Raw genomic sequence first — 13,643 nt, 5'->3', positions numbered from 1 at the left:
TTCATTTTAGCAAATTGCTAACAGATGGGTCTTCTGGTCTTCCACCTTTCAAGCATCTGGATAACTGCCCAAGTTAATGGCCTTCTAGAAAGTCTTTTAAGCAAGAGATAGAATAATTGCTTGCCTCTCTAAGTACATGCTTGCTTTACTGTGTTGGGTCTTAGAGGTGCTGAGATTTCAAAACCAGCAAACTTGCTCTTAGAGCAAGAAGATTGAGTTGTTGGATATCTCAAAGACAATAACTCTTAAGTTCTCAACATTGTCCCCCAATTTCACCCCAGATGGTAGCTGAGATATCAATATTCTTTAAGTAAAAGAATAAAAAAAAAATCATGGTTATGGGCCATCGGGCACTGTGAATACAGATTCTGGAGTCAGACCAGCTGAGTTCAAATGCAGCTCTATCGCTTCTTGCTATGGAATTTTTGGAAATTATTTAAATTCTCTGTGTCTCAGTTTCTTCATTTGTAAAATGGACATGATAGGAGTAATAGTAGCTACCTCAATTGGCTATTATGAGTTTTAAATGAGTTATTATATGTCATAAAAGAGAGCAATAATTGTCAGTTACTATTATTATGAGGCCAATTCAGAGATACCTGGATTTTAAACCTCCAGGGCATATATAAATTTGTCTAAATAGGGAAGATGGTGAACACAAACTTTGTATAGGGTTCAGGATATAGTTCAATGGTAGCTCTTGTGCTTGCCTAGCATACATGAGGCCCTAGGTTTAATCCCCAGCACCTCCTCCTCCACCCTCACACAAGCACATGCAAATTAACTTCCTATTTGCCTAACTTTCTTAGGCAAATCGAATAGTTGGTGATGTCCTTTGGTCTGTGGGATACTCTAAGAGAAATGGGATTCTCTTTAATTTCCTAGATAGAAGAGTAATTATGTAAGTACCTTAAAGTAGCTTAATTTACTTTACTATAAGCTTCTATTCATACTATATTGCATCTCTAAATCAATGCTCAGAATAGTATATTTTAAATCCTAGATCAGATCTGGGATTCATCTTACTGCATGGGAGATTTGGATTATTCCTAGCAAGTTTTCTCTCATATTTGATAGTTTCTCTAGAATATCAAGTACATTCAGAAGTGCTTCATACTGCATTTTGCCAACTTCATTTTCCTACTAAAATAATAGTAAAGGCTATTTTACAACCTCATCTTCCCATATGCTACGAAAAAAAAATAGGAAATAAAGTATTGTTTCATTTTGGACTAAGCAGCCTCCTAAGGATTCAAGAACCCATTTAGCTCTGCTCTGATCATGAATTTCCCACTCCTACAATACATGCCCCCAGAGGATCCTCCCTCCTTCAGTGCTGATACCTACCATTACAGTCACTTTTGAGGCATTCAATAAATGTAAGATCTGATTGCTGCTAAATGGAAAAAATCTAGCTCCCTTCTTTTTGCCCCCAAGATTTCAACTCAGAATTTCTTATATACTTGACCTTTAAAGTTCCTGGGATTTCTTCTTAATGTTGCACTGTGCCAAAACAATGAACAAGAGGCTCCTTGACAGGACAGAGGGAGGCATACCCCAGGGAAGGATGCTGCTGAGGAATAAATGAGAGAAGACAGGAGAAAATGGCCGACCAAATGCATGCTCATGAAGACAAAATGGATGGATGGGATAGGAAATATTTGCCAAAGAATTTGAGGATTTGTTAAGCAAGTGCAAATATTCTGTAAGGGCCAAGCTATTTCTAAACTATTTTGGGGTATGAGCTTATACCCTCCCCTCACATACACCCTTGATTAAGGATTTTAGTACTGCTAAATGCCTTTAAGTCATTGAGTAATAGTTTTTTTTTTATTCTAAAGACTTGTAGTGGTTTGTAATATTTTCCACTTTGTCAGTAGTTTCACTAGGAGCTAACATGCAAGTAGGAGCAAGTTATGGAAAAGGTCACACCTACTTAGAAAAGAAGAAATCCCTCATTTAGCAACAAAGCAAGCTTATTGTAGAAGACACCTGAAAAGCTAGTTGGGATCACTGTGATGCATAATTCAGATAAGTACTGGTTCTACTCCTTTATCTACTTAAGAATCATTTTAAGAATGACTTTTTAAACATGTGCTAACAAGTAGTACGAGTCACCGGAGAAGAGAGTGTTGCAATTAACCTGAAAGAGAAATATTCTTACAAAGTTTTTCATAGAAAGGGAATATTCTTATCTCCATACTTCTCAGTGAGAACCTAAGACTAATTCAGAAATTCTTAAGGGCTATCGGTACTCAGGGCAGGAGGATGACCTAGTTTGGCAAGTGACATACGCAACATGGCAAGTTGTTCTTTTGGAAGAAGAAAATATAACTTTAAAAAACAGTCATTTACAGGAAGAGTGATGCAGGAGGTATCACAATACAAGATCTTAAACTCTACTATAGAGCAATAGTAACAAAATGGCATGGTTTTGGCACCAAAATAGACAGGTAGTCCAATGGTACAGGATAGAAGACACAGAGACATACCCACATAGGTACAGTTATCTCATACTAGACAAAGGCTCCAAAAACTTACAATGGAGAAAAGATGACCTCTTCAACAAATGGTGCTAGAAAAACTGGAAATCCATATGCAGTAAAATGAAATTAAACCCCTATCTCTCACCCTGTACAAAACTCAACTCAAAATGGATCAAGGATCTAGGAGACCCTGCACCAAATAGAAGAAAAAGTAGGCCCGAATCTCCATCACGTTGGCTTAGGACCCAACTTCCTTAACAAGACTCCCATAGCACAAGAAATAAAAGCAAGAATCAATAAATGGGATAGATTCAAACTAAAAAGCTTTTTCTCAGCAAAGGAAACAATCAGTAAAGTGAAAAGAGCCTACAGAGTGGGAGAAAATCTTTTCCACACACACTTCAGACAGAGCACTCATCTCCAAAGTTTATAAAAAAAACTTTAAAAACTTTACACCAAAAATACAAAGAACCCAATCAATAAATGGGCTAAGGAAATGGGCAGACACTTCACAGAAGAAGACATACAGGTGATTAACAAATATATGAAAAAGTGCTCATCATCCCTAGTAATTAGAGAAATGCAAATTAAAACTACCCTAAGATTTCATCTAACTCCTATTACAGTGGCTATTATCAAGAACATAAGCAATAATAAGTATTGGCGAGGCTGTGGGGAAAAAGGCACACTCATACATTGCTGGTGGAGTTGCAAATTGGTGCAGTCACTCTGGAAAGCAGGATGGCGATTCCTCAGAAAACATGGAATGGACCCACCATTTGACCCAGCTGTCCCACTCCTCGGTTTGTACCCAAAGGACTTAAAATCAGCATACTACAGTGATACAGCCACTTCAATGTTCATAGCAGCTCACTTCACAATAGCCAGATTGTGGAACCAACCTAGATGCCCTTCAATTGACAAATGAATAAAGAAACTGTGGTATGTATACACAATGGAATATTACTGAGCCATAAAGAAGAATGAAATTATGGCATTTGCTGGTAAACGGATGAAGTTGGAAAATATCATGTTAAGTGAAATAGGCCAAGCCCAAAAAACCAAAGGCCGAATGTTTTCTCTGATAAGTGAATGAGGATATATAACAAGGCGGGATGTGGCGGGGAAGAGGAGAATGAAGGAACTTTGGATGGTGAAGAGGAAAATGGGGTGGGAGGGGGTGGAGAACGGAAATAGTAGAATGAAACAGTACTATGTATATATATGATTATAGGAATGGTGTGAATCTACATTGTGTACAACCATAGAAATGAAAAGTTGTACCCCATTTGTGTACAATGAATCAAAATGCAGTCTGTAAAATTTTTTTTAAAATTTAATAAAAAAATAAAAATAAAAAAACAACCATTTAAAATGATTAGGAATTTCCACTTTAATGATTTGAGACATAACCAACACATGTATCTGAAATGCTATCTTAGGAGGCGTAACGACCTAAATCCATTCATGTGACAAACATTTATTGGGCACCTCCTATGTACTAAGCAGTGGGGATGAAACAGTGAACCCAGCTTTCCTGAAGTTCACATTCTATGGGGGTGCAGAGAGACTTGAAATAAACAAAGCAAGAAATACATATCGGAAGAAAAATGAAGCAGGATAAGAGGATGGACAAGGACAATGATGCTGTTTCCTGAGAACAGTAATAGAGAGGATAGTGAACCTAGGTGACATTTGAGCAGAACCTGAATGAAGTGAGGGAGCCAGTCGTGTAACAAAAGATTCTGGAGGAGCAATAGCTTCTGGATAAATCAATCATCAAGTGCAAAGTTCTGATAGTAGAAACATACTTGACTTGAGGAAGATCAAGGTCAGTGTGACTAGAATAGAGGGGTAGTCAATGAGACACTTGTAGAAGTTATCAAGTATCTAGAGTCTTATAGGTCAAGGAATGAAGAACGTTGGGAAGCAACTTTTGGGAAGGCTTCTGAGCAGGGAAATGACCTGAAGTGATTTATGATAAGGATCAAATGTTGCTGTGTACACAACAAACTAAGCAGAGGAGTGGAATGTTGAGTGAACTATTCTTTTCGAGGAATATATTTAAAGGGTTCTCCTTATAGACACTGGCTGGTTGGAATCTATTTTATAAACCATTAAATACAAGTGAAAGTTGTATATGTGAAGTAGCCTTGATGTTTAACTCTAGCAATAACTTCATATATGTCAGACATAGCAATTTTGGATGTGTATTTATAGAATATAGCATAAATATATTACTTCACAATTATTGTATGCTAGCAAACAAAGGCATCCTTTGACTGGGTTTGCATAGCTAGGAAAATTATTTATAGTTACAGTGCAAACTTTTGAAATATCCAATTTTTTTTTTTTTTTTTTTTTTTTTTTTTTTTTTTGCTACAAATAAACATCTTTCTGGTTCTTGGCCTGTTAGAACTTAACATTCTATTGACTTTCAACAAATCATTTACTGAATGTCCACTCTGTCAGACATGGTACTAGACATGGCCAGCAAAAATGAAAGGTTCCTTTTAACTAGATGCAGTCAGAAACAAATGAAAGATTTCTTAGAAAGACTGCAATTTTTTTTAAAAATGTGCTAAAATTTATAGAAAAGGTAGCGCCTAAGTAAGCAAAATAACTAGTTTTATGTGGCATTATCAGGAAGAGGTTTCCTGACTGGATGAGCATAAATTTTAAGAAAAGGAATCAGATTTGGAAAATAGAATATTCTAGACAAGGAAAGAGCAGAAAGGCAAAGGGTAAAAGTCGTGAGTCCTGTCACATGATTCCACACCCAGGTGTAATAAGCCTGGATCATTGTTAGCAAAGGGTGGAGGAGGCAGTTGGAGGAAAGCTGCAAACACAAGCCAAGTAGTTCACTATTGACATCTGAGGAGGAGCGAACGTAATGGAAACAAAGCATTTTTGTTTGGCTTTGCTGCCACCAGTATACACCACAAGCCCATACAGATTTTTACATTCATGTATCTTACTATCACCATGTTTCTTACATATTTTCAATACACGACTTTTAAAAACGTTTAGGACACACTCTCAAAGTTTTTCCGGAGAAAATAATCCAAATATTCCAAAAAGCAGAGTGTGCATCAATTGGCGTTCAAAGGCGAGGAGAGAAAAGCGGTTTTCCATTCCCCGCTTCCGTGCCAGTGTTATAAACTTGAATTCGGAAAAACTGATGATATAATGCCTTTTAAAGTGCTTATCACAGTGTCTGGCCCGTAGTATGCACTCCACAAATTATGGTTATTATTTCGACCTTAGACCTCTCTTTACCATTTGGGATTCAGGTTTCTCGTTTTCAGGGGAAGAAAAGGGACGCAGATGGTCTCCGGGGCTCCTGCCAGCCTCGACCATCTCCGATGTCACGTAGGCACCAACTAAACATCTGCAGAACAAAGTAAACTCTCTCCACCGGCTGGGGCTGGGCGCCCACACACAGGACCCCAGTCGGGACAGGACTGGCCCCGAGTCCCACAAACCGTTTCGGTGGGTGAAAATGTACTTCACATCCTTCTACTAAAACCAACAGGCGAACTGACAGAGAGCCGGATTCGCAGCCCGGACCCGCAGGCAGCGAGCTCCTCTCTTCAGCAGTGAGCGCAGGACTGGTTCTCCCGAGCCCACCTTCACCAACGCTCTCGCCACACCCGTTCCGGCAGAAGCACCGCCCCCTTCGATCGACGGTCGTCTCGTCGGCCCCGCCCACGGCCCCGCCCCGCCGCGAGCCTGGCGCCTGGTCCTCTCAGCGCCCGCCGGCGGACACGTCCACCCCCGACGCTCTGAGGTCACCGACAGAGCCGGACTGCGGGGGGCGGAGGGACGGAGGGAAGATGGCGGCAGAGGCCGGATATTGGCGCCGCCTCCCCCAATCCCGGAGCCGGCGCAGATGAGGCGGCTCGGCTGGGGCCAGCGGCGCTTCGGAACCCGAGCTGGGGGGACCCTGGCGGTGGGGCCTGTCCCTGCTCTATGCCGGCGCCTCAGCTAGAGTGAGCGGCGGCAGCGGCGGCGGCGACGCCTCTTTCCTCCGGCTGGTTCCCTGTAGCTGTGAGTCCGAGCGGGTGGCCGGCGGCGGGGCCAGGATGGAGGACGTTAACTCCAACGTGAACGCGGACCAGGAGGTGCGGAAGCTGCAGGAGCTGGTGAAGAAGCTGGAGAAGCAGAACGAGCAGCTGAGGAACCGCTCGGGGGCCGTGCAGGGCGCAGGCCCCCTTGGGCCCGGCAGCCCGGTTCGGGCCGGCGTGTCCACTCCCTCCTCTGGCTCGGCGTCCCCTCGGGGCTTCCCCTTGGGCCTCAGCGCCAAGTCGGGCAGCGGGACCGGGTCGGGCCCGAGACGGACGAGTAGTGAGGAACTGCGGGACGCGACCTCCTTGCTGGCGTCTGGCGAGGGCGGCTTGCTGGACGAGGTGGAGCCGCTGCGGCCCGACGAGCTGGAGCGCCTGTCAGGCTGGGAGGAGGAGGAGGAGAGCTGGTGAGCGCAGGGCTCGGCCGGGGCTGGGCGGGGACCGGCCGGGGGCGGAGGAGCGTCTTGCGAGGGTCCCGGTGGTAGGACGCCGCGCTTTGTGTAGCAGGGTCCGCTCTCTGGAGGGGACTAGTGGTTTTCTTTCTTTGGCTATGGGAAGGTCAACTAGGGTTGGGGATTCGAGGTGTGCACAAGGAAAAAGGCATGTAGGCAGTTCTCCTTTGGGTGGTGAACCCTCTGGGGTTGCTGGACCCAGGTGGGTCCGTAGGTTGGCACACCTTGAGTAGGTCTGAACGTTTGGAGGAGTCAGAGAAGGGAAACTGCTTCGACGGAAGGGATTCTGCTTTGTGTGAATATACCAGCTTTCCGATGGTGGTCTGAGCATTTGGGATGTCAGGGAGGGGTCTGCTTGATGAGGTATCACCGGGTAGGCGGGAGGGGGGCCACCAGAGTCGTCTACGTCAGTGCAGTGGTCAGTGTTCTGGGCCAGAGTGAGATGGGTATATATCTGGTGGAGATGGGGAGGCCGTGTGAATCAGCACTCCCCTTTGGGCAGTGGGGTAAAGCTTGCTTTGTGTGAAGGGGGCAGAGGATGGTGATGCTTTGTGTGGAGTCAAGGATGGAACAAGAGCACTGACTCTTAAATTTTAAAGAAGAATTGGGTCTGGCATTTTCTTTTTGAGTTGTGAAGCGATAATTAGCAAACCCAATTTTCATTTCTTTGTCATCCTAGGGCAGAGAAAAATACACTATTTAAATATCTAAGCCAAAGCTGTATTGTCATAAGCCACTTCTTAATGAATTTGTACCCACACTTTTATATCACTTTCATAAATAGAAGGGACACAGGCTTTTCCCCTCCTATTTTATTGCGACCTAATACAGATGTCTGTGGGAAATTCTCTCTTCTAATTCTTTTTTTTTTTTTTTATAAGTTTTAACTTTTAGTTAAAATGTTTCTACTCTTCGTTGAAATTGAAACTTCTGATTTAGAGGAATGGAAATCCTTCACAGTGCTGTAACAGGGCTGGAACTCTGAAGTGTTCTGAGCTTTGCCTGGATTCAGGCCCTGAAATTGCCACTTACTTGCTGTATGACCTTGGACTTCACTTTTGTGCTTTGAACTTCACTTTTTTCCTGTTTGATGGAGAAAATTATAAAAAATATTTTTAAAAAACTTCATAGAGTTGTGTAGATTGAGATAATTTAATATTGATTTGGCATGTGGTAAATTCTCCAAGACTAGCTACTGTTACCCTTAGGCCTAGTAGTTGAAATGAAGGAATATTTCGTTAACTGTTAACATGATGTCAAGGGAAATTCCTAAGTGTTGTTGCCTGTTCATAATTATAGCAATTGCAGTCATGTTGAGAGTTAAGTTTTAAGCAGCTAAATAAGGTAGGATATATACAGTGAATTTTTGAAAGAATAGTGGTTGGACAAGAAGTACTGACAGTGCTCAGAAACTGGGAAGAAAATAATGGTATAAAGTAGTTGGGATAAATGTTAAGGAGGAGGTGTCTTTGGAGTGGGGGGGGGAGTAGGAAGGGCATTGTAGGCTCTGACAACTACAAAAGGTATTTGTAACTCCTTGTTAGAAAGATGAATAACAGAGGTACTCTTGAATATATGATGTCAAGCCTTTTATTGTCATGTGATAACAAGTATTATTAGAACTGACTATGGTAGTGACAGTTTTTCATGTAGTGTAAAATCTCATTCTCCCAAAGGAATCCTTAGTATGTACACATTTTAAAAGAACCTAAAATCATCCTAATATCACATGCCCCTTCCAAGTGATGATAATAATGATGCTCATAATAATGAGCACTCATCAGCCCATTTTAGATTATAATTAGAATACACTGACTCCACTTAAAAGAAACTGATTAAGTCTTTGGGTACTTTGGTTTCTGAGCGTGAGATTTGTTAAGGTAAAGCAAGTATTCTTTAATACTATGCTAGAAGGTTCTTTTGACCAGATAATGGCTGCTTGCTGCTTTGATCTGGCTTGTTATCTTTATATTATAGCTATCATATGCATTTTCTGAAAAGATTTGTGTAAATTAAAAGTTGGAAAGTTGTAAAAATCATATTAAAAATGCTTTGGGATATGTTTTGTGGGTATAAGTTGGAGGGAGAAGGTATCAGTGCCAGAAGATTATGAGTCAAGAGGTTTTCTTCTTTCTTGACAAACCAAAAACCTACCTTCTATAGATTCTACCCATCATACCATTATTCCCCCCCATCTAGAGGAATGTTTTCCCACACATGTATATACCACAAAATGCTTGTTCTGAAGGTACCAGTTGGCATTATGGGGAAAAAGTAGCTGTGGGTTCTGGGGTCAATAAATGTGGGAAAAACTGGGTTCAACAAAATAAACTTTTCTTTTAATGCTGGACTTCTTTAAGATGCAAATGCACACTGAACACACTAAATTCCTAAGGGTTATGGGTTTTTCCTAAATCTAATTGCATTCCCACAGAACTGGTTAGTATCATAAAGAATATATTTTAATTTAGGCAGAGTGGTCTACAGCTACTTTTGGGGGGAGGGTAGGGGACCCAACTTCATAAAATGAAATACATTTTACCTCATAACCTAGTATACAAGTTATTAATAGCATGAAAGTTTCACAAAACTATGGATACTTTTACTATGAGTGGTTCACTCTAATATTTTCTGTTGTCTTCTGTTTCATGGGGAGGGGGAATGCCAATTACTGCTCACTAAGCTGATTTTGTGACTCGCATGGGTTGCATCTCTCACTTTGGAAAACACTGTTCTAGAATAACTCAGAAAAGTCTAGGCAAGGGAACTAACATAATTGTGCATCATAGTGTTTCAGGCTCTGCCAGGCAGCTTATAAACATTTTTGCACTTAATTTTTATATATTCGTAAGTTTGGTATCATTTTCTAGGTAAGGAAAGTTAATCTCTTGCTCAGCATCAAATAATACACAGTAAATGATGAAGTCAAGATTAGAATCCAGGTATTTATATACAAAGGCCTATTCTGTTTCCACTATATTTTGCTTTTTCTGAGTATGATACCCTTTCACCTGAGTGGCCCATTGCTTATTTTTTGCAGTTAAGGGGATCAAACCTTGGGCCTCTTGCAAGGGTTCTGCCACTGAGCTACATCCCCAACCCTTGAGTGGCCCCTTTAAATATTTGAAGACTACTATCATGTCCCCACTGATCTCTTTTCCTCACCACACACTGAACACTCTTCTCCAGAGTAAATAATTCCAGTTTGTTTAATAATTTCTTAGATAATATAATCCTCTGATCCTTCAACCATCGTTATTTTTTTCTTAACCCTGGTTGCTTTCTTCATGGTATCCAGAATTGTACTCAGCATTTTAGGTGATAGTTGACCAGAGACAGTGTGGTGGGTATACCTTGCTTGAGCTAAATACTATTAGTTTTATGATAAAGCTGTTATTATATATTTTAAAACTGATATTGATGGTTTAAACTTCTGTTACTTAGACTTAACATGAGCCAATACGGTCAACTTTATCCCATATATCTCATACATAGATGGTTAAACTAGTCTCTTTAGCCCTGTTTTTGTGAAATGAAGTTTTTTAGCTTAAATGTAAGGCTTTCAAATTTCATTTTGTTAGTCTTGATTTACGCATTTTAAAGTATTGTTTCTGATTTTTGGAGTGTCATCTTTATATTTGCTAGGTATGCCTACAAGGTCTCCATTCACTTTGTTGATAAACAATGTTAAAATGACAACTGAATTATTCTGAAGTGTGCAACTTGACTTCCTCCAAATTAACACAATCCATTAATCAACACACATTATGGTTATTCAGTAACGTTTTGTTTGTGTACATATTATGAAAAATTTTGTCAAATGCATGGCTGTAATTAAACTATAATGTGCCTACAGGGTTCTTACTTACAGTGCAGTAAAACTATTAAAATAAAAATCACAATTAATTTGGTTTGTCTTGTTCATGATGACTGTTTTGGCTTTTATGGAATCAGTTTTTCCTTAAAGTCACAAACATTCTCTTTAACCCAATTTTGAATTTTGCAAAGAATCTCTTTGTTCTGGAATTTCTAGACGTTGCTTATTTTTCCTCTTTAGAAATTAATATTTCCTCTGATCTGGACTTTTCCCCCCCATGGTGCTAAAGGATGGAACCCAGGTCCTTGTATTTACTAAGCAAGCATTCTACCACTGAACTGTATACCATCATTTCTAATTGATAATGATTTAGTAAATACATTTCTTTTCCTTCATTCAGAGGAGTAGGCATAAACTCATTTCAAGCTATATTCTAGTATACTATCATCTTCCTGCAGTTGAACTTCAATTTCCTTTGAAGAAGTTTGTTCTGCATTATCCACTTGAAAAAGTTAATGGCAGAAAAAAACCTCAAAAACTAAAAAAGACATTTCTTCCTCTCCCTGTCATCTAGTATTATTGTATATTTTGCTCCAGTATTTTAGATTATCCCTTCTTTGTACTAACCCTATAATTTTTTTCCTTGAATTTTCCATGTTAAGATATAATTTTATACTATAAAACTTACATTTAAAGCATACAATTTAGTGACTTTGAGTATATTCATAAAATTGTGCAACTGTTACCACTAATTCCAGAACAATGTTATAATCCCCAAAAGAAACTCCAAATGTTTAGCAGTCAATCCCTATTTCCTCCTTTCCATTTCCGTTTATCTACATTGTCTTTTTTGTTGTTTGTTCTTGTTTTTTGTTTTGCAGTATTGGGGATTGAACCCAGGGTTTTGTGCACACTAGGTAAATGCTCTACCATTGAGCTACAATGTAGATAAATGTAGTTTGTTTTCATGAAAAGATAAATGAAACTTCTTTATTTTCCTGGAATATCAGATGAGGAACCACAAAGTTGTAAAGCTCACATCCCATGAGACTTCTGGATTACTGGTGGTGTTATTGCTCCTCGGTCTCACCTTTGGTACCACACTGAGTGCCAAACTCCTCAGGGAGCCCAAAGAGCAATTTGCTTTCTGCCTCTACGTAAACCATTGCCTCCTTACCTTTCTGCTAAGAACATATCTATAACTTTATGAATTAGTGTGATTTTTGACATTTTTTTAAAAAAGAGACCATTTGGTCAATACTTCCATTAATAGAAGTATTAAGTAATGTCTTAATATAAATGTATTGAGTTACCCCTTTTCTTAATATTTGTACTAATCAAAGTACATATACTACATGTTTACTCCCATTGTGTTTTTAATAGCAAAAGTGAACTTACAAAAGATCATAGGTCTTAAGACTTTCAGTATTGTAAATTCTTATTTTGCCTATTCCATTTACTCAAAATCATATCCTCTGGGATCTTTCATTTGGGAATCTAAATTATGGAGAAAATGAACACCTTCAGGAACAAGGTAGCTTATTTAAGAGGAAGATTTTAAACTACTTCTTTAAACTAGGAATGGCTCAGAAGTGCCAAACAGTTTGCTTTGATCTGGGAAAAGCCTTAAATTCTGGAATAAAGGTGAACTTTGCTTAAGTTAAGGCACTGTAGAGAAAAAATGAAAAACTGTATCTCCTTGAATTGTAAGAAATAACAGAAGGGAGGTAACATAGTATCTAACATGAAATTTGAAAATATTTGGAAAGATTAGATGAACCAAGGAGTATATAGTTAAATACTAGAGATTTAGGGCTAGGAGTATAGCTCAGTATTGTAGTACTTACTTAGCACTGAATCATGTGTGACTGTTGAGGCTTATTTTGTTTGAAAAATGTGAATAAGGACCAGGAGTGGACCAAGCTGAGTTTGTCAGTGACCCCTGACTGATAAAGGGAGAAATGAGATTTAATTGCTGCTATCAAGTTAGTGAAAAAGCTTTTAATATATATTTGATTTCTAATCAGTACAGTATAATTTGATAATTATAATGAAATTAGATTGTATTTCTTTGTTAATATCTAATAGCTATACAAAGAGTAGTTTAGTAATTTGAGGATGTGAATATATCTTTTGAGTGAACCTGCTCATTTCCCATCTTAGAGGGAGATAATGGATCTTGTGTTGACTTGTCACAATGAAATTCTTGTTTGCCATTGGTTATCCTTAGGCTAGGGCTGATCTGGAGAGTATTGAAAAACAAAACCCCAAAAGAATGACTCTTAGAAACCTGAATCTATAGAGATTTAGAACTTGATATATAGGTACTGTAAGTCTTCTTGATGGCAGTGCAACTTGTGAGGGAAAGATATTAACAACCTCTGTCTGAAGTATAATAATGTAGTTTTACTTTAATGTACCTTTGACTAACTCTATGTGAGGTATAAAAATCTATTTTATCTTAGTTCATCTTTGAATTCCTGTCTGAAACCATGTGTGGCCAATGGTAGCTACTACATAAGTATTTGTTTAAATGACTGAGTAAAGTATGATAACTAAGCTTTCAAGTTATGTAGAGTTTGGAGACAGAATGAACACAAGAGTTCACTTCTATCTGAAACCAATAATAAGAGTTCATAAAAGAAAATTTTATATGGATTTGAATATGAGAGCTGGGATTTTGAATTTGTGAACAAATGAAAGAGTTTCTTGCTGAAGGTCAGAGTCAAAAGCATAGGGGAAAAAATAAATATTACATTTTAGTAGGATAGAGAGAAGACCTGTAAAGACACTTTTCCAGAGTGAAATTTGTTAGAGAATA

The 13,643-nt window shown here is 39.3% G+C and overlaps 1 protein-coding gene across 2 annotated transcripts in view; it reads left to right on the top strand.

Annotated features, from left to right (window-relative positions):
- The first annotated feature begins 6,238 nt into the window (after positions 1–6,238).
- Slain2 (SLAIN motif family member 2) overlaps positions 6,239–13,643 on the top strand; it is a 62,784-nt gene continuing 55,379 nt past the window's right edge. For both annotated transcript variants that reach the window (XM_047566514.1, XM_047566513.1), the window contains exon 1: positions 6,239–6,960. In XM_047566514.1, the coding sequence (XP_047422470.1) occupies positions 6,572–6,960 (389 nt within the window). In that variant the 5' untranslated portion in view covers positions 6,239–6,571. The remainder of the gene's footprint in view (positions 6,961–13,643) is intronic.

This window comes from Sciurus carolinensis, chromosome 10 (genome assembly GCF_902686445.1).
Source record: "Sciurus carolinensis chromosome 10, mSciCar1.2, whole genome shotgun sequence".
NCBI classification, from domain to species: Eukaryota; Metazoa; Chordata; class Mammalia; order Rodentia; family Sciuridae; genus Sciurus; species Sciurus carolinensis.
This window is presented reverse-complemented; position numbering and strand designations above follow the sequence as displayed.